Source organism: Procambarus clarkii, chromosome 92 (genome assembly GCF_040958095.1).
Source record: "Procambarus clarkii isolate CNS0578487 chromosome 92, FALCON_Pclarkii_2.0, whole genome shotgun sequence".
Classification (NCBI taxonomy): Eukaryota; Metazoa; Arthropoda; class Malacostraca; order Decapoda; family Cambaridae; genus Procambarus; species Procambarus clarkii.
Genome location: NC_091241.1, coordinates 103,111 through 123,110, shown reverse-complemented (window position 1 = coordinate 123,110; position 20,000 = coordinate 103,111). Strand labels below are relative to the sequence as shown.

Below are 20,000 nucleotides of genomic sequence, written 5' to 3'. Positions count from 1 at the left end.
ACCAGGACCCTGCTCAACCTCCAAAAGGTTGTGGTTGTCCCCGCGCCCAAATGCTAGCCCAAGACATGTTACCAAAACCAGCACCAAGCGCAGCAAACTTACAAACGTCGTCGGCGTGGGGATAAACCGCAGGCTGGCTGGACCGAATAATCCTGAGGACAACCTGGGAGACTCAAACCCTGGAAAAGGAAAGGAGGGAAACCTGGATAACCCAAAGCTCGTCCCAGGTCACCGAGGTTGTGGCATGCAAATAACAGCATAAAGCCGCAACCGAACATAACACGTGATGCACCCCTAGTCTCACCAACTAAAAATCAACCACTCATGGGCCCCTCCGGAAAGCAGCAGTCTCATTCTTCGCCAGAAAAGGAGACAGCTGCAACCGAACAAAACGATCCCCTAACCCAAAAGAGCAGAAACCCCTGCACCAGAGAACATGAAGCTCCCCAATCTGATCCCCCAGAGGCCAATGGCAACAGAAAGAGAGCCTTAAGACAAACAATCCTGAACCGAAGGGGCCACCACAAACCGAGGGAGAGAGAGAAAGGAGAGCACCCATTCCAAAGACTAGGACGGCTCAAGCGGTGCAAGAGCTGGCCGGAGGCGAAACAACACCCGAGACAGCTTACGGAACAGCATCAAAGTAACATCCACACTAAAAACCAGCTGCAGCGGCTCCGCCAACGCCTCACGATACGAGGCGACAGTGTTCGGCATAAGATGACGGTCCTGAAACGACCACAAAAGAATGGATAACACAACCCTAACGGAAATCGAAGCAACACGACGAAGGGCCAGAAAGAACTGAAAGGACCGCCAAGAAATTTCATACTGTCGCCGAGACAAAGCCCATAGGTGGGGCATTATCAAAGAAGCCACCTGATCACCATACAAATGGTGATAGACTTGAGTCAGAAAGACCAGATGTGAAGACTTAAGGAAATAATCGAACCAGCCTCGTAATGGACAAGACCGATCTGCTGAAAGTGGCGGAGCCGCGAGAAACTCTCTGGGTTCGGACACTGGGCAAGCAGCGCCTGAAACCATGGCTGGGCCAGCCACCAAGGAGCCAGGAGGACTACTCTCCCCTGGTAAGTCTCCAAGCGAGCTAGGAACTGGAGCAACAGCGGAATCGGAGGAAAGAGGTACAGGTAATCCCCACCTCGACCAGTCCTGCCTGAAGTCATCGACTCTGAAGGCCTCCCGATTGGGGAAGGGCGCCACATACAATGGGAGATGCCTCGACCACATTGATGCAAAGAGTTCCACCTCCAGGAGCCTGAACGTCTGGCAGAGCCAACTGTACGAGTTTGCATTGACTGTCCATTCCGTGGACAGGGAAATGAACCGAGACAGGTCGTCCGCCAGGGAATAACACCCCCAAATATGAACAGCCAGGCGAGCCAAACCCCGAGAACTCAGCAGATGAACCACCCAAAGCGACAAGCCCCAAAGAGCCAAGGACCGCAAAGAACCCCCTCAGTTCAGACAATGAACCACCGGGGAGCAGTTCGAATGGAGCCGGATCATCGATCCGCGAGCGACCTGAACCCTAGAGAGCAACAACCACACTGTCGCGAACTCCCTCACTGTGCTGTGTGCCCGACGGAAGGTTAGACCCCACCGTACCTGGCCGGACTGGTGAGCACTGGTCACAAAACCCCAAGCCAAATGGAAGGTAACGAAAGTAGTACCCATGATGCCCCAAAACAAAACCGAGCCAGTCCCTGGACTCTGCATGAATCGGGACGTGCAAATACGAGTCCCGAAGGTCCAGGGACACCATCCAAGCGTGGTTTCTGGCTCGAGGTCCCCAGTAGGCCTAAACCTCCATGTACATTGACTGATGCCCAAAGCTAATACGAGCTTAAACATCCATATCAGCCGAATAGCGCCTGGGAGCTGAAAGGGCTCCCCCCTAGAAAAGAAGTTTATAAATAAAAGCAGCAAATGTTTTACATAAAAAGATGCAGCCAATTTGACTGCATTTAAACAGTATCTTTAACAACACTTGACCTAAAAAGTATATTTATATAATGTACAGTATATAGTAATTATATTGCTTTTAATTTACAGTAATAACTGAAAACAAATTCTGTATAGGTATGTATTCATTCCCAGACACCCCACATTGGCCCATAACATGTTTAGTTTTGTTAAGTACTTGTGACAAATTTAACTCATGCAAGGACCAATCATTTTCTACATAAAAAATAAGTACTGTACTGTACTTATATATTATAAGATTTATTAACATATTGCTGTACAAGTCAATTAAATGAATGTTATGTATAATATGGCATGCATGCCCTTAAGGTTGTGATACAGTGCTTGTCTGAGTGTGTTAACCAGTAGTAAAAGTTTGTCATAAAGCTAAGCTTAGAAAAATAATGATTTGGAGGGGGGTTATAAATACGAACAAGCAAGCATGTGCGATCGCTCTCGTGCGTGTATATGTGTGTGTGTGTCTAATTACCTAAGTGTAGTTGCAGGATGAGAGCTACGCTCTCGTGGTGTCCTGTCTTCCCAGCACACTGTCATATAAAGCTTTGAAACTACTGACGGTTTTGGCCTCCACCACCGTCAGTAGTTTCAAAGCGTTATATGACAAAGAGTGCTGAGAAGACGAGACACCACGAGCGTAGCTCTCATCCTGTAACTACGCTTAGGTAATTACACACACACACACAGCCTGGAAGCAGCCTGTAACAGTTATCTAACTCCCAGGTACCTATTTACTGCTAGGTAACGGGGGCATTAGTGTGAAAGAAACTCTGCCCATTTGTTTTCTGCCATCGCAAGGGTTTGAACCCGGACCCTAGGATTACGAGTCCCAAGAGCTGTCCACTCAGCCACAAGCTCCCCCCCCTGTATGTGTGTGTCAGTCAGTTGAAGTTCAACATTGTAATTCTTAACTATTTACAGTGTCAGCCTCAACTGTCAATTATAGTAAATATAGTACATCCTTATACAAAGTCCAAGTACAGGTAACAAAATATTTTAACACACATCAGTATACAGTACTGTATATTTGAAACACATTATCGCCGAGCTTCTGTACCCAAACTTTATAAACATTAATAATCAAATTAAATACAAATGAACTATTAGTTCACTTTTTCAAAAGCATATTTCGGAAGTCTTCATTACTCATTTTCTTTGTTGGAGTTTCTGTAGTGGAGGTTTCTGGAGAATCTGCGGAAGTCACAGGGGCCCGTAACAGAGCTCTCGGCATCAAGCTGAACATGCTTCGACCCCGAGTGCCAGCTGCTTTTTTACCTTTGTTGCCACCTCCTAAAAGTCCTCCTTCTGGAACTGACATTTCTTGGTTATTTGAATTCTTTTTGGCTGATGGATCACTGATGACCACAGAAATAGTCTTTCCTTCCAGCTCTATGCCATCCATAGCTTTTTGAACTTTTTCTGCTGTAGCAACATCATTGTAGTCTATGTAACAAGTGCCCTTTGAGTGACCATTTCTGTATGTGACCAGCCGCAGAGCCTTAATCTCACCATGGGGTTCAAAGGCCTCTCTTATTTCCTTTTCCGTCATTGAAAATGGCAATCCTTTTACAAATAATTTGTCTCTTTCCTGACTTGATGAATACTTGAATTTTTGAGTCTGATTATCAGGGTCATAAGGTGAAACAAAAACAGGTCGTTCATTAATGAGAGTTCGATCCAGCTCTAAGCTTTTCACAGCAGCTTCACGAGTTTCGAAAACAAGGTATCCAAAGCCTTTGCTTCGGCATTTGAAGTCTTTAACCAGCCTAAAATCTGCTATCTCACCACATCTACTAAACACAGGAATTACATCCTCCTTCCCAGTAGTGAAACCCAAATTGCTAAGGAAGACTGTACACAATTCATCTTTTGGATCTATCTCTGTGAGAACCCCATACTGTTGCTCAACTGAAATAAAAAGGCAGAAAAGTTAAACTATATAAATTGTATAATATTTTATATTACATATATGCATATATACACACACATACAAGAGACGGGAAAGAGGATTGTGATCGTGATAATTTACAATCCCCCACTAAACAGAAGAAGTCTGTTACGACCCTGGGCCGAGTATAGCACTCTGGTAAATGGATTCAGGATCGTATTGCATTTGTTTACATATGACATAGGAACCTTTCACTCATGCAGGTATTTTAGTGATAGGCCTGAATGTGTTGGATTATATATATGGGATTAGTGTTATTTAAATTATAGAGTTTTTAGATAAGTTTGGGTTAAAGAAGGAGTGTTCTGGTCTGGCAAATTTATACAGAGGACTGGATCCTCAATTTGCAAATGGCGGGCAATCACTTCCTTGCCAGACTCAAAAGCATTTTGATGCTCCTAGTTTTGGTAGTTGCTCTGTGATACTAATTTGTTAGTGTATTGTAAAACTAGGATGTTATATTTATACTTAAAACTGCATGGTGGCAATTTAACATTGTATTAGAGGATAAGTAAATGTTACTGTATGATCAGCTGATCAAGCCGGCAACAAGCCGCATGCAGAGTAGAGCTCCGTGTGCAGCAACCTTGAGCTGGGTTGGACATTGGCTGGCCATCCCTTCATCCTTCCTCCTCTCCCCTCCTACCCTACTACTTAAGTGTAAAGTTAATTTACAGTGAACCCCGCACCACTATAAGGTTCTAAGTGTAATTTTGTCTGTGTTCCCTGGTCAAATCCCTTGAGTTCCCAGCAATTAGTTCAAGTTACCGACTAGTGAACACGTGTCTGCTATTGTATGTTCATTTTAGTTAAGTGTGTTGTCCTTTAGTTGTCCTTTAAGGAAAAGTAGACTTTACCGTTAGTGTGCTGTAAGTAAATCTCGTCTCCTGCCTGTGTGGCGTCAGAGAGGTGATGTAAGATCGAGGTGGTAAAGTATTTGTTGTAATTGGCTGGTGAGGGGGGGGGGGGTTAGGGTTAATAAATCAAGGTAAAATTTCAGCTGGAGTTTTCATCACCCCTCTTACATTGAGTTAGGTGATCTGCAGTAGACGACAGACCATTATTGTTCGTTTATTTGCTGGGAATTGTTTCCCTGGAGGCTAGGCCTCTCCTAACCCCATTAGGTGGAACTTCCTTGGCTCGATTCTTACCCAGACCCCCTTCCCCACCACCACCACATATAACAAGTGTGTAACAAAGGTAAAGACAGGAATATGATGACAAAAACAAGGCATGTATAGATTAACTTCAGAAGGCAGCAACAACAGCTCACAGAAAGAGTGAAACTGCTGGTCACGGGGTACATAAATCACGGCTAGATCGATTGGGAATCGAGGAATCCCCATGATGGGGGAAGAAATTTGGGTAGCAAAATTAGTGAAAGTTATAGACAGGAATTTCCTAACAACATGTGAAGGAATACACGAGGGCAAAGGAGGAGATACATCGAGCCTATTAGACCTTATTTTCACCCAGAATGCAGAAGACATCAAGAATTTGGAACATGAAATATCACTAGGAGCCAGTGACCATTGTGTCCTAGTCTTTGACTAGGACAAGGACTACATGATCAAACTTAAAATTGTGACCATGGGACTAGAGGTCTGGGAAAGGAGATTTGACTGCAGGAAAGAAGATTACAGAATGATATGGGAATATCTGAGAGAAGTGTAATGGGAGGAAGATCTTAAGGGGAAAAGCAGTACAAGATATGATAGACTTTGTCAAATGGAAATGCAAGGAAGCCGAAGAGTGTTTCATGCCAACAGTAAGGAAAAAAAACCCAGGAGGGAATATAATAACCCATGATTTAATAGACAATGTCAGGAAGCAAAAATAAGAAGCGGGAGGGAGTGGAGAAAATACAGAAGACAAAGGACAGAGGACAACAGGACTAGATGCAACAGAGCTGGAAACAAATATACAGTATTAATTCAAGGAGAGTATTGGAAAGAAATTATGAGAATGATATTGTGATCAAAGCAAAAGAGCAACCTAAATTACTATATAGCCATATAAGAAAGAAAATGTTGGTGAACAACCAAGTGACAAGACTAAGGAAAATGGGAGGGGCATATACAGAGAGCGTCAAGGGAAATCTGCAAGGTACTGAACGCCCATTTCCACGGAGTGTTAACAACCAAGCCTGAGCAGCAGCTATTGTTAGAAGAGAAGATGACACTAGATGAGAGACTATCAGATATAGAGGTGACAGCAGAGGGGGTAATGAAACAGCTGACAACACTGGATGAAATTAAAGCAGTTGGACCAAACAACGTATCACCGAGGATATTAAGAGAGGCAGCGCAGAACCTCAGCATGCCCCTAGCAATGATCTTTAACGAGTCATTTACAACAAGAGAGTTGCCCAGTTGCTGGAAGAATGCAAATGTGAACCAATTTTCAAGAAAGAAGATAGAGAAGAGGCACTTAACTACAGACCCTTATCACTGACAAGCATCCCCTGCAAAGTACTTAAAAGAATAATCAGGTTAAGACTGGTTACACACTTAAAGAGAGAATTAAATACTTAAACACCAACATGGTTCAAGGAAGGGAAATCGTGCCAAACAAACCTTCTGGAATTCTATGATAAAGTAACAAGAATAAGGCAGGACAGAGAAGGATGGGCAGACTGCATATTTCTGGACTGCCATAAAGCCTTTGATACAGTACAACACAGGAGACTGCTATTCAAACTTGAGAGGCAGGTGGAAGCAAGCGAAAAAGCCCTAGCACAGGTAAGGAATTACCTAACAGGAAGGAGCCAGAGAGTAGCGGTAAGGGGTGAGAAGTTGGACTGGCGAACAGTAACAAGTAGAGTACCTCAAGGATCAGTGCCTGGACCAGTTATATTTCTAATATACGTAAACAACATGTCTACAGGAGTCGAGTCCTATTATGTTGATGTTTGCGGATGACGTGAAATTAATGAAACGAGTTGTGACAAATGAAGATTGTAGGATCCTCCAAGAGGACTTGAACATGTTGCAGAGATGATCAGAGAAGTGGCTATTGGAGTTCAACAGGAGCAAGTGTAAAGTTATGGAAATGGGTGTAGGCAGTAGGAGACCAAAGGGACAGTACACAATGAGAGGAAACTACTTACCTGTGATGATTCGAGAAAGAGACCTGGAGTGGACGTAACACCATATCTAACTCCTGAAGCACATATAAATAGGATAACGGCAACAGTGTACTTAACACCAGCAAAATTTTGACCATCATTCCGAAACCTAGGTAAGGAAGCATTTAGAGCACTTTACACTGCCTACACAAGACAAGTCAGAGTATGCCACCTCATCATGGAGGGGCCACTTGAAGAAATACATAAGGAGACTGGAAAAGGTTTAGAAGTTTGTGACGAGGCTTGTTCCAGACTGTGAGGGATGGGGCATGAAGAGCAACTGAAGGAACTGAACCTGATGATGTAATAAAAATGGAGGGAGCGGGGAGATATGATAGGAGACATAAAATACTTAGGAGAATTGACAAAGAGGAAATAGGCAAAATGTTCAGTGAATACCATCTGAACAAGGGGACATGGGTGGAAGGTGGAAACTCGGATGAGTCGGATGTTAGAAAGTTTTCATTTAGCATAAGAGCAGTCGGAAAATTTATATAAAAATCTAGCACTAAATGTAATGAAATGCCATTTTCTGGTAGTTCCCTTCAGTTGGTTCCCATGCTACCCACCTGGTGAAATACCCTACCCAGAAAAATGCTCTTTCTGAACTTTTAAATTGACTCAAATACTGTATGCTCAAGTTAAATTTATCTAGTGGATCTGCTGGATCCAAATAATTGTTTCAAAAGTCAGAGGACCTAGGCAAATATTACATTGAAGTCACTCTTGGCATACTAAGTCTCATTTCCTTAGGGCATCCAGTCACCTTTTCCACCAAATCGGTTAAGAAGATATAGTTTACTGATAAAGAAAAAATATCTTACTTTTTATTTTCTTTGTGTGTGACTCATCATCTGATTTCTCTGCTTCTCTCTTGGACCCTTTAGATAGAGCAGATACTTGAGACTTAAAGCCTGGCGGTGGCGCAACATCACCCTTGAAGCCTGGAGGTGGTGCAACATCACCCTTGAAGCCTGGAGGTGGTGCAATATTACCCTTGAAGCCTGGCGGTGGTGCAACATCATCTTTGAAGCCTGGAGGTGGTGCAATATTACCCTCGAAGCCTGGAGGTGGTGCAACATCACCCTTGAAGCCTGGTGGTGGTGCAACGTCACCCTTGAAGCCTGGAGGTGGTGCAACGTCACCCTTGAAGCCTGGAGGTGGTGCAACATCACCCTTGAAGCCTGACGGTGGTGCAACAAAACTCTTTGAATCTGGAGTACTGGTGAATGCTGAGCTTGCATTTGTTAAATCTTGTTTGAAGGCTAAAATAGAAATAAAATTATGAAATAAATGGTACATGAAATTATCATCTCTAATACTAACCAATTTTTGTATAATTTATGTACTGTACAACAAAATAACCGTTTTTCATCTGGTTGCAAACTTAAATGATCCATCTACTATATTTTGTTTTTGCCAATACAACGGCACCTCGATTAACGAGCGGCTCTATTTACGAGCATTTCGAGTAATGAGCGAGCCACTCGCAGCAAATTTGTCTATTGACGAGCTTCACCTCTATTAACGAGCAAAACCACATGGTGCTGCCTAGCGTCTCGTGGGTTCTCGCAAATTCTAGGACGCCTCCGATGCCAGTGTTGTTGTTGTTGTATCGTGCACGACAAGCATCCCTCTGCATTTATTTGTGCTTTTCTTTGTTTTTTGTGACTACAATTTGTAACGCACGATGTCGCCAAAGAAGCTGCTTGCTAAAGATAGTGTTGTCAAGATGAAGACACAATTACTGTGGATTTGAAGAAGAAATTATAGCAAAGCATGAGTGTGGTGTCTGTGTGACTGATCTCACAAGGGAGTATGGCAGGGCCTCATCAACAATTTGCACCATTAGTAAGGGGATGAAAAGGTAAGGGAGGATGCTGCCTCTTCCAGTGAGATCAGGAAAATGTTGGGAATGTTTGAAAAGGTGACCGCATTCTTGGAAAAGCTGCCCTGATAAAGCAGTAACAACCCGGTGTGTGAACATGTTTAATGACAATTTGCTGTCTCATTTTAGGAACATCCTAAAACAATGACAAAAGCAATTGTCAATATATACGTTCTTTGCAAAAGTAGAGAAAAGAAGAGCCAGTGATAGTGAACCACAACCCGGTCCCAGTGGGGTGAAATTCCCAAGAAGAGAGAGCCTGCCTGACTCGGAGGTGGATTCTCCTTCCACACCATAACCCCTCTCCTCCTTCCCACCTCCCCATCGTCTCCCTCAAGCCAGCAACGACTCTTCATAAGGTAAAGTAAACATGAAAACAGTACAACAAAACATTTATAATTACATGTGCAGTATTATATTTACATTATAAAATATCATACAAGTATGGATTTTTTGGGAGTGGAACGGATTAAATTTATTTCCTTTATTTTAAATGGGGAAATTTGTTTCTCAAGACGAGTTTTCCACATAACGAGCTCGGTGCCAGAACGAATTAAACTCGTTAATCGAGATGCCACTTTATTTTGATGTTTTCAATCATTTTCTTGAATTTTGTTTAACTTTCATTTTACTCAACGCTCTATCTCCAATACACACAGCAACCACAATAGAGTGATTTATCAAATGAACAAATCCACAAGGGCTGTGTTGAGGATTCGAACCTATGCATGGGATGTTCCCAGCTGCGCCTTAGTCAACCGTGCCACAACATGATAAAAGAAATGCAACCAGGAGTGCTACTGCCCTCACTAGGATCCCGAAGCTTCTCCGAAGCCAGATGAAGCCCCTGGCTTAGGAGAAGCTTCGGGATCCTAGTGAGGACAGTAGCACTCTAGGTTGCAATTCTTTTACCATGTCGTGGCACGGTTTAACGTGCAAACGGGAACATCCCATGCGCAGGTTCTAACCCTCATCACAGCCCTTGTGGATTTTTTCTCTATCTCCAAGCAAGGCCCCTTTAGTAGCTGACCTGTCGTCTCACCGCAGTACCAAAAAAGAAACTTTTCTCTACGTTACTTGATAAACGATAAAGAGAAAGTGAACTTATAATGTTTTGTGACGCCTTTGACCGAGTTCTAAATCGTTATAGGTTGATCACCGATTCCCATGAGCTTCCCTAATGTCTTTAGGGGGTTCTAGATTCTGATCTTGACTCCTAGCAGGATGACAAAGTCTCGAGTTTGACATCTGAGCACATTCTTTTAGTGTTAGTGATCTAGAGCCCACCACAGAAATGGTAAGAAATTAATTATTTTGCCCTGCTATTTAACCCTATTGGAACTCAGAAAATTTCCAGTCAAATCACTGTATTAAGAGCCACTGGGACTAATGATGACATATATATATAGTAAGAATACATATACTGTATAATATATCTTACTATTGTGACAATAATCTCCTTCAAGAGAGATTGAGCCTGCTCTTCCCTCCTAAGTTCGTCGCTATACATCCCTATACAACTAATATGGAAGAAATATCCAACAAATACAACACCAAAGTTTGCCAGAGAGCAAACGTATTCAGCACCAGGAACACCTGCTCCTCCTCCACCACTCAAACCAGCGAACTACCTGTCAGTCGCCTGCTCATCGCTGATTGGCCAGTGCCCAGTCGCACCTGCTCGCTCCACCCGCCACACTACCTGATGTCTGGGGCCACCACGACCTGCAGACCTCAGAATATCCAGTGCTTTCAACAAGTTAACACGTCTCGTTGGTAGACTAAGCTCTGGCTTACGTGTACTAAGAGAGGTGGCAGCTTAAAGCCAATATTCCTGCACCCATATTTTGCATTGTATATTGTTCACTTGTTATTACTCACTTGTCTTAACGTAACTTTTCATTTTGTCATTTGATTATTCTTATTATTTTGATTGATTGATTTTATGATACAAATTTTATGTCCATTTTATTCATGTTTTGCTTTTCTAACGTAATTAAAATTTCATTGTTAAATTTACTTGTGTTTTGTGTGTCTTCCCATTACCTTACCACAGACGAAGTTCCAGATTTTCTCTTTTTTGTTTCTGTATGTGACAAGGCCATACCCCTAGCTTTTGAAACAGCCGAACACCAACGCGTTACCGTCACACTATATACTGTATATAGCAAGTTATATATGTATTCAATCATACAAGCTTCAGGTTATATACATTCACTATAACAAAACTATATATAAACCAGTTGGAAATCAAAATTTAATACAAGGAAAAATAAAAAAAATAAAAATTCATTACAGTATTTCAATTTTGTTAAACTAGTTGATATAATACATTTGCAGTATTACCTTTGGATCCCTTTATGACTGGATGAGGAACTTTAAACACAGCACTTTCCTGTAATAGAATAATTACAATTTAAGCAAGTAACTTTATTAGGAGTATTCATCTAATGCAAATGCAATTTATTAGCTGCATCAACATGATGTAAGAACATGCACAATATACAGTAAATGCCACATGTGGTCACCATATATATATATATACAGTATATAAAAATAATAACCACTCATTTTGAAAACACGAAAAAGCAGACTGTTTATTTCGATGCCAAGCCCGGGATCCTCTCCAGCAGTGGAAGATCCCAGTTTGAGATCCAAATATGCAGTCTATGTTACCTCGTGTTTTATTATTTTCAGTGATTAGTGCTCTACATAAAGGCTTTGTCACTGCCAGGTTGTAGCACTGGGGAGCTACCAAGGGCCCTGCCCAGAAAAGCATAAAATAAAATACAGTACATGATGGCAGTGAAGAATCTGAGAGAACAAAACTGACAGACGCTCATCACATAAGCAGTGTTGGACTACCATTGTATGTACAGTGTCAGGTCCCAAGGTGTTAATAGTTCACCTCTTCAGCAACTAACACGGATATTCTAAACTTACAGGTTTGGTACTTAACAGTTACATTTGGTATTCGTGGGTCCTCAGGTTAGGTTCGGGCAATTTAGCGCATCATTTTTGTGGTGTGACAAGTTGATAGGCAGGCGATGAGTCACAATAACGTAGTTAAAGTAAGTTGACCAGACCACACACTAGAAGGTGAAGGGACGACGACGTTTCAGTCCGTCCTGGACCATTCTCAAGTAAATCGACTTGAGAATGGTCCAGGAATGGTATGTGGTGTGGTGTGACAATCAAATGTACCCATAGTAGGAAAACAGCATGTAAAGGATTTGTGAATAATAATGTCTGATGACTTAACGTTTAAGGAGCATAACCAAGCAAATATTGCGACAGCCAGAAAAATGATAGGATGGATTACGAGAACTTTCAAATCCAGGGATCCCATCACAATGGTTGTACTCTTCAAGTCACTTGTGTTGTCCCGTCTTGAGTACTGCTCAGTACTCACTTCCCCCTTCAGAGCAGGAGAGATTGCTGAAATAGAGGGAATACAGAGAACATATACGGCACGCATAGACGCAATAAAGCACCTAAATTATTGGTATCGTCTCAAAGCCCTCCAAATGTACTCACTAGAAAGAAGACGAGAGATATCAAATAATACACACCTGGAGATACTGGAGGGCCAAGTACCAAATCTACACAGTAAAATAACAACGTACTGGAGTGAACGATATGGATGAAAATGCAGAATAGAACCAGTGAAGAGCAGAGGTGCCATAGGCACAATCAGAGAACACTGTATAAGCATCAGAGGTCCGCGGTCGTTCAACACCCTCCCAGCAAGCATAAGAAATATTGCCGGAACAACCGTGGACATCTTCAAGAGGAAACTAGATTTATTCCTCCAAGGAGTGCCGGACCAACCGGGCTGTGGTGGGTATGTGGGCCTGCGGGCCGCTCCAAGCAACAGCCTAGTGGACCAAACTCTCACAAGTCAAGCCTGACCTCGGGCCGGGCTTGGGGAGTAGAAGAACTCCCAGAACCCCATCAACCAGGTATCAACTAGGTATCAACCAGACAACTTGATAGGACAAGCTGGCTTACATACTCCTTATTGATAGTACTGCATTAAACACCAGTGATGTCTTACCTGTGACTGGTGACTCATTCCTCTTGATTGGTTTGGTTTATTCTTCTCCCTTCTATTTGTTTTCTCTTTTTGTTTCTTTCCATAGCTTTTATCACCGCCAGCTTGGTTCTCCATCTCTAACTTTGCAGCGTCTTCTGCCCTCTTTTGAATTACAATAGCCATCCTAAAATATGAAACAAAAATAATTATTAATATGCTGGTACACAAGTTGTGTTAAGAATTCCTTGCCTTCTCTGGAATTACCAACAACAACATTGACACAAATATCTGAAGCCAACTTATCAGATTTGCATTATACTAAAATTTATAGAATGGAGACAAGAAACAACATCACTGTCATGTAAATTTATTTATGCCAATTTCATGAATGGACAAAAGACTCATACTCTAATGATATTTAATTTTGGAAAATAAAAGGCACAGAGTTGTATGAAAGCTCTTTTCCAAGAGGTTATCAATATTATTTGAGCCAGGGTGTACCGTGTACACTCAACACACACATATAAGGTCCTTGTCAAGCCTGGCCTTGGGCCGGGCTTGGGAAATAGAAGAACTCACAGAACCCCATCAACCAGGTTGTCAACATTCTGCCCCAATGTGACAAGGAACTTGCAAAATGGTCTTGCCATGTAGTTGGGGAAGAGAAACAGTGAAGAGTATCCCAATTCATCATTTAAGTGATCAGCAAATTACAATAATATGACAAATAAGCCACACAATACCTTCCACAAGCAATCACTGGGATCACAAGGCCAGCCAATTATAACTTTGCTAACTATTCATTAATAAGCAAGACAACACTAAATGCCACCAGGTGGTATTGCTGCCACAACAGGGTTACATTAGCCGACATCCCCCACTTAAAGCCATGGCCACCAAAGCACGCTTGGGGAATTAGAACCTAAATAGCAGGAACTGGTGCAACAAAGGGACCACTCACAAGAGTGTTTCATTCCACTCAGTCCTATTTCTGAGGATCAAAGATAAACCCCAGAGAAATTTGCAGAACTGATGAAACAATGTAAACAATCATTATCCAGGCAAAATGAACACCTAGATACACTCACCTCCTCCCACCACTCACCATATAGCAATCAAGTCCCAATAACCAACCAGCCCATACATGAGCCTCGTGTGTAACTAGGGACACACTGCTTTAAGGAGGGGGTAACCTGTCGTCTTTTCAACTTTAAGGCAAGTGGTGTTGACCATATCTGGAACAAAGTTCTGTGCAGGACCAGTACTTGTTTTTTTTTTCAATATTTAACTTCATACGTGTATTCTGTCCCACTCATAATAAGTGTGCCGAGGTGACAGTTTACTCCAGCTGTTGTAGCCAAGCTAGTAGCTCACTTGCATTTGCCCTGCCCCACCAGCATTATCTTCCCTGCAAGATTTGGGTCATCTCCTCTATGAGTTGCCTTCTCTCGAGGCATCTTGCTTTCAGGTAGTGCATGGGATGCACTTTCAGGTAGTGTACTTCTGTGATGCCAGTTGAAGTGGAGTGCTAGCTTCTAGCAGTTTGCTAGTGTGCTACAGTATCTTACTTGTTCTTGGAGCTATCTTTTTCATACCTATGTGGAAGTGAGTTTAGGTAATGTGAGTGACTGCAAGTCCAGTTTAACTTATACCTCCCTTTACCGAGTGGAGATAAGGTAATAAGTTGGCATCTGAATCGCCGAGCCACATACCATGTTCGGCCGACCCTGCTGATCTGCGGGCAATTAAGATACTGTACTAATTCACTTCTCTGATCCAGTTCTTGGTAAGATGAAGAGACAAGCAGGGATAACAGGAATGATCAATGGTAAGGGAGTACTTGACAGACAAGAAACAAAGAGTCATAGTAAGAGGAAATACTGTATATTAGGCTGGAAAGAAGTGGAAAAATGGTGTACCATAGGGCTCTGTCGTAGGACCATTACTTTTTTTAAATTTATGTAAATGACCTTGCAGAGGAGGATGTCATACATGTTAATGTTTGAAGACGATTGAGAATTAATGAGGAGAATAAGAACTGAAAAACTGACAGTTGGGTACCCCAAGAAGACCTTGACAAACTTCAGGAGTGGGCAGACAAATGATCACTGGAATTCAATCCAAGTAAGTGTAAAGTAATGAAAATGCATAAAGGAGTTAGGAGACCTGTATTTAACTTGTGACGATAATCTCTTTCAAGAGAGATTGAGCCTGCTCTTCCCTACAAAGTACGTCAAAATACAAGATAATATAGAAGATACGTTCCCCAAGTATCGCCAAACGTTTTGCCCAGAGAGCAAATCGTACCCAGTACACAGTGACACCTGCTATCTACCACCGCCGTAACCAGCAAACTGCTCATCCTTTGCCTGCCTGTCGCTGATTGGCTGGTGTCTCGTCGCACCTACCCTCCGCCTCCACCACAAGTTGACATCTGGGCTGCAGTGTGCTAATATCGTCAGAATATCTCAGTGCTCCAAGCAGTTGACATCTCTCGCTGGTAGACTAAGCCTTGGCTTTCGTGTACTAAGGGAGGTGGCAGCTCGAAGCCGGTATTCCAGCACCACTAATACTTTATTTTGCTATCACTGTAACTCACTTGTCTTAACGTAACTTTTCATTTGCCAGTGATTATTCATATTATTTTGTTTGTTGACTTGTCTTTCATATTTTATGTGATTAACCTTTATTCATGTCTTGTTTTTCTAGAGTAATTAAAATTTCATTGTTAAATTTACTTGTGTTTTGTGTGTCTTCCCATTACCTTACCACAGACGAAAGCTCCAGCTTTTCTTTTTTTTTTCTATTATGTGACGAGGCCCTGCCCCTAGCTTTTGAAACAGCCGAACACCCACGCCTTACCGTCACAAACTATACCATAAAGGGAAGGCAATTATAAGAAACAATAGGGACAAAAGACCTGGGAGTAGACATAATACCAACACTAACACCAGAAGCTCCTGGGAACCAGATAACATCAGCAGCATATGGCAAGTTAGAAAACATAATAATGTTAAGAATCTTAATAAGGAGGCTTTTAAAGTCCATACACACTGCCTATATGAGACCATTACTTGAGTATGCAGCTCCAGCATGGAACCCACACCTTGTGAAGCATAAGCAGAAACTTCAGAAAGTTTAGAGGATTTCAACTAGATTAGTACCAGAATTGAGAGGCTTCAGCTATGAGGACAGGCTGAAAGAACTCTGCTTCATACTCTTAGGAGAGAAGAAACAGAGGGGACTGTGATATGATAACTACATACAAGATTTTAAGGGGAAAATGATAAAGCGGACAAAGGAACCCTAGTTAAATTAAAGAGGTAGAACAAGGGGTTAAAGGCCCTGAAAGAGACAAATGTAATTGTTTCCTGCAGCACTGAGGGTAGTATACTGACCTGCATTACTGCCCGTGTTCCAGACCAAGAACAGTGAAATATACCTCAGAGAACACCCCAATAAGACAGTTCAAGAGAAAGCTTACCACATTATGTTTTGGTTTAAGCACACTGTACTTGGTAAACTTTCCCACACTACTTGCTAAAATTTGACAAAAAACCAAGGCTTGAAATTTACCTATCTTTATATCTTTTGGTGAAGTCCTCCATTGTTTCTAATGTTCCAACTTCCTGCTCAAAGCACTGGTAAGCAGAGCCTATGTCTTCCACCCCAGTCCCAGACACGTTCCAGGAGCACGACGGAAGAGCTTGCGGCAGTGCTTCTCTGAACCATAACTCCTAAAAACAACATTACTTTATTCATTTTTACATTAACTTTTCGTATAAATTTCTATACGAACCCAAAATCAAATTACCAAAGACAATCCTTAACATTATCAGATCATCAGAAATCCTGATCAGAGCAGTGTTACTTCTTTGTGCCTGGACAACTAATAAAGCTAATATAAAGAAAAAATAATGATTATTAAATTTGTTCCGATATATGAGGGTCAACGGGCAGAGCTGTTGACTACTTCACACGCTCCAATCTTGTCTCAACGCAACATGAACTTGCACATATGCCACGTTATATAGATATGTGCAAGCAACAACACAAAACAAAAAATTAAATTATCCCATATATTTATATACGTGCAGTATACTGTATTATCTCACTATTTTGTTCTATTTTTAATATTTATAACTGTCTTTCACAATATTATTCAAGCTTATTCTATTTTTCTCTAGGCTGATGCCTAGAGAAATAATAATAATGAGTCAATCAATATACATTATCTTAGCATAGATATGTGGCGACCCCCCCATTCTCATGATCTACAATGTATCTAATTTGTATGCATTCCTTAGCCTTAACTGCTTAGCCTTAACTGCCTGAACCTACATTGACTCAATCTAACCTATTAGGAACATGCTCAATATGCCAAGTAAACATTTTATAAGCTATTATTTCCACTTAAGCATTTCAATTAGTATTGTTGCATTCATAGCACACACATGTAGACATATTAACTCTTGGACAGTGCTATGGAGAAATGGTCATACCCGCAAATGCACAAAAAAACCAGCGTAGAATGTACTGAAACTCCCATTTTCTGGGCAAGACCGGAGGCTCCACCCTGAGCTATACCAGGCTGATGTGTATATATTAGACCTTGGCAACAGTCAATCGATGGAGTTCTAGCCTCCCGGGGACCATGAGCCAGAACTGGACCCTCAGAGAGGTACGAGGAATAATGGACTATAGACACCTCATATGTAGTTGGAAGCAGGCTTTATCTGCCATGTCAGGCACCTAGAAAAGTAGGAATTCCAGAACAAACTACAGCTGGTTTTAAAAATTGCAAGCAAAAGAGTAATTCTGTGGCGCGGGTTCGATTCCCGCACGAGGCAGAAACAAATGGGCAAGTTTCTTTCACCCTGAATGCCCCTGTTACCTAGCAGTAAATAGGTACCTGGGTGTTAGTCAGCTGTCACGGGCTGCTTCCTGGGGGTGGAGGCCTGTCGAGGACCGGGCCGCGGGGACACTAAAGCCCCGAAATCATCTCAAAGATAACCTCAAGATAACCTCGTGATAGGGAAGGTGGGGCCCCCAGACCTCCTGTGCCGGCTACCCAACCCCAGTTCAGAGGCTGAATATAAAAACGCCAACCGGAGGTAGAGAGGGGATGCCAGGGAGCCTCCGGGTCTCATCCAGAAAATGGCATTTCGTTACATTCATTGCTGGTTTTCTGTGGAGAGCCCCTTCGGCTCCATGGAGCTACCTAACCAAAGATAAACTAAAAGAGGGACTTACCCAGGAGATGGCCGCCACTCATTCCTCAACTCAAAGTCGAGACAACTGGCTGCAACCTGCGACCCAAGGCTACACACGCCAAAGAAGGGCCAGAAAAATTAAACGAGGTACCGTGCGGCCAGGACCCCTGTTTGAACTCCAAAAGCCCCCGTGCCCGAATGTCAGCTCAGGACATATTACAAAAACCGCAGCCAAAACTGCCGAACTTACAAATCGTCGTGAGCATGGGGATAGACCGCAGGCTGACTGGGACCGAATAATCCTGGGATGACCTGGGAGACCCACTCCCTGGAACAGGAAAGAAGGGAAACTTGGGTCAACCCAAAGCGCATCCCCTGCCAGAGAGGCCGTGGCGCGCAAGTGACGGTGAAGAACTGCCATCCGAACACAACACATGATACACCCCCGGCCGAAACCAACCAAGCATCAACAACCCAAGGACTTCTCCAGAAAGCAACAGTCTCATTCTTCGCCAGAAAAGAAGGAGACAGTTGCAAACGAACTAATGACCACCAGGACCGAAAGAACAGAAAACCCATGAGCCGGAGTCAGCTCCCTGAGCATGAAGCTCCCTGACCTGAACCCTAGAGGCCAATGCCAACAAGAAAAAAAAGAGCCTTAGAAAAACCACTCTGAACTGAAGGGCTACCACAAACCAAGGAGAAGACAGAAAAAAGAGCACTCGGTCCAACGACCAGAACAGCTCAGGCGGCACATGAGCAGGCTGGAGATGAAAACAACGCCCGAGAAAAGCTTACAAAACGGAACAGGAGTAACATCCACCCTGAAAGCAAGCTGAAACAGCTCTGCCAATGCCCGCACGATATGAGGCAACAGTATTTGGCATTAGATGACAGTCCTGACACACACAAGAAAGGACAAAACAACCTCCGGGGCCTCCAGGAACTTACCCAGAAAATGGCGTTTCATTACATTCAACACTGGTTTTTTCAGACCTGTCAAGGTAAAACTCCATTATATCTACATACATCTATTATAGTATATCAATGCAGTATTTGAATCATACATGTAAAACCCAGACAATAACTGTTCAAATCATCATATAATGATAACCTCATTACTCTAAAGATCATCAACAGACGATAACCGCCGCCCCAAGGGCATGAGCTCAAGTTAGCACGATGAGCATCGCAGCCTCTGTCATACAAAAGGCTGGGAAGAAACATTTACTGGAGTCCCGTGGCGCACTGGTAAACCAATCTCTCGGCACTTTGCGAGCACTGTGGCCTGGGTGCGTATCCTGACTGGGGAGGATTGACCGGCCGCCAATCCTTAACTGTAGCCTCTGTCACCCAGCCCAGCAGTGAATGGGTACCTGGGTTGTTAAAGAATTTGGTGGGTCATGTGCCAGGGAAAATTAGGATTAAGGACCTGCCTGAAACGCTATGCATGCTAGTACAGGTAGTGGCTTTACAAGAATGTAAGAACTCTTGTATAATATAACATAATAAAATAAATAAAGATGCATCTTTTCAAACTCTTTCTTCTAAAGGAAACAAATGCCTCATTTTCTTATCTCTATAGCCTTCTTTCACTATATATTGCCCTCTATTTTTTTCTCTAATCTGATGTCTCCTCAGCACACCACAAGTAAGGAACAAAGCAATGATGAATGAGTGATGAATGGATGAATGAAACAAATATATATTACCTTTCTATGTTGATAAACTCTAGCCATAGCTTTTGCATTCTTAAAGTTATTGTTTCTTCTCATGATGATGTC

The 20,000-nt window shown here is 42.5% G+C and overlaps 1 protein-coding gene across 1 annotated transcript in view; it reads right to left on the bottom strand.

The window, feature by feature from the left end:
• LOC138359604 (squamous cell carcinoma antigen recognized by T-cells 3-like) overlaps window positions 1-16,740 on the bottom strand; it is a gene marked incomplete at its 5' end in the record, with an annotated part of 19,031 nt that extends 2,291 nt beyond the window's left edge. Inside the window, 5 exons of the mRNA XM_069319007.1 lie at window positions 1-3,912; window positions 7,904-8,344; window positions 11,314-11,362; window positions 13,025-13,187; window positions 16,580-16,740. The exon at window positions 1-3,912 is cut by the window's left edge and continues 2,291 nt beyond it. Coding sequence (XP_069175108.1) covers window positions 3,113-3,912; window positions 7,904-8,344; window positions 11,314-11,362; window positions 13,025-13,187; window positions 16,580-16,740 — 1,614 coding nt within the window. The remainder of the gene's footprint in view (window positions 3,913-7,903; window positions 8,345-11,313; window positions 11,363-13,024; window positions 13,188-16,579) is intronic.
• Between the last annotated feature and the right edge of the window lie 3,260 nt (window positions 16,741-20,000).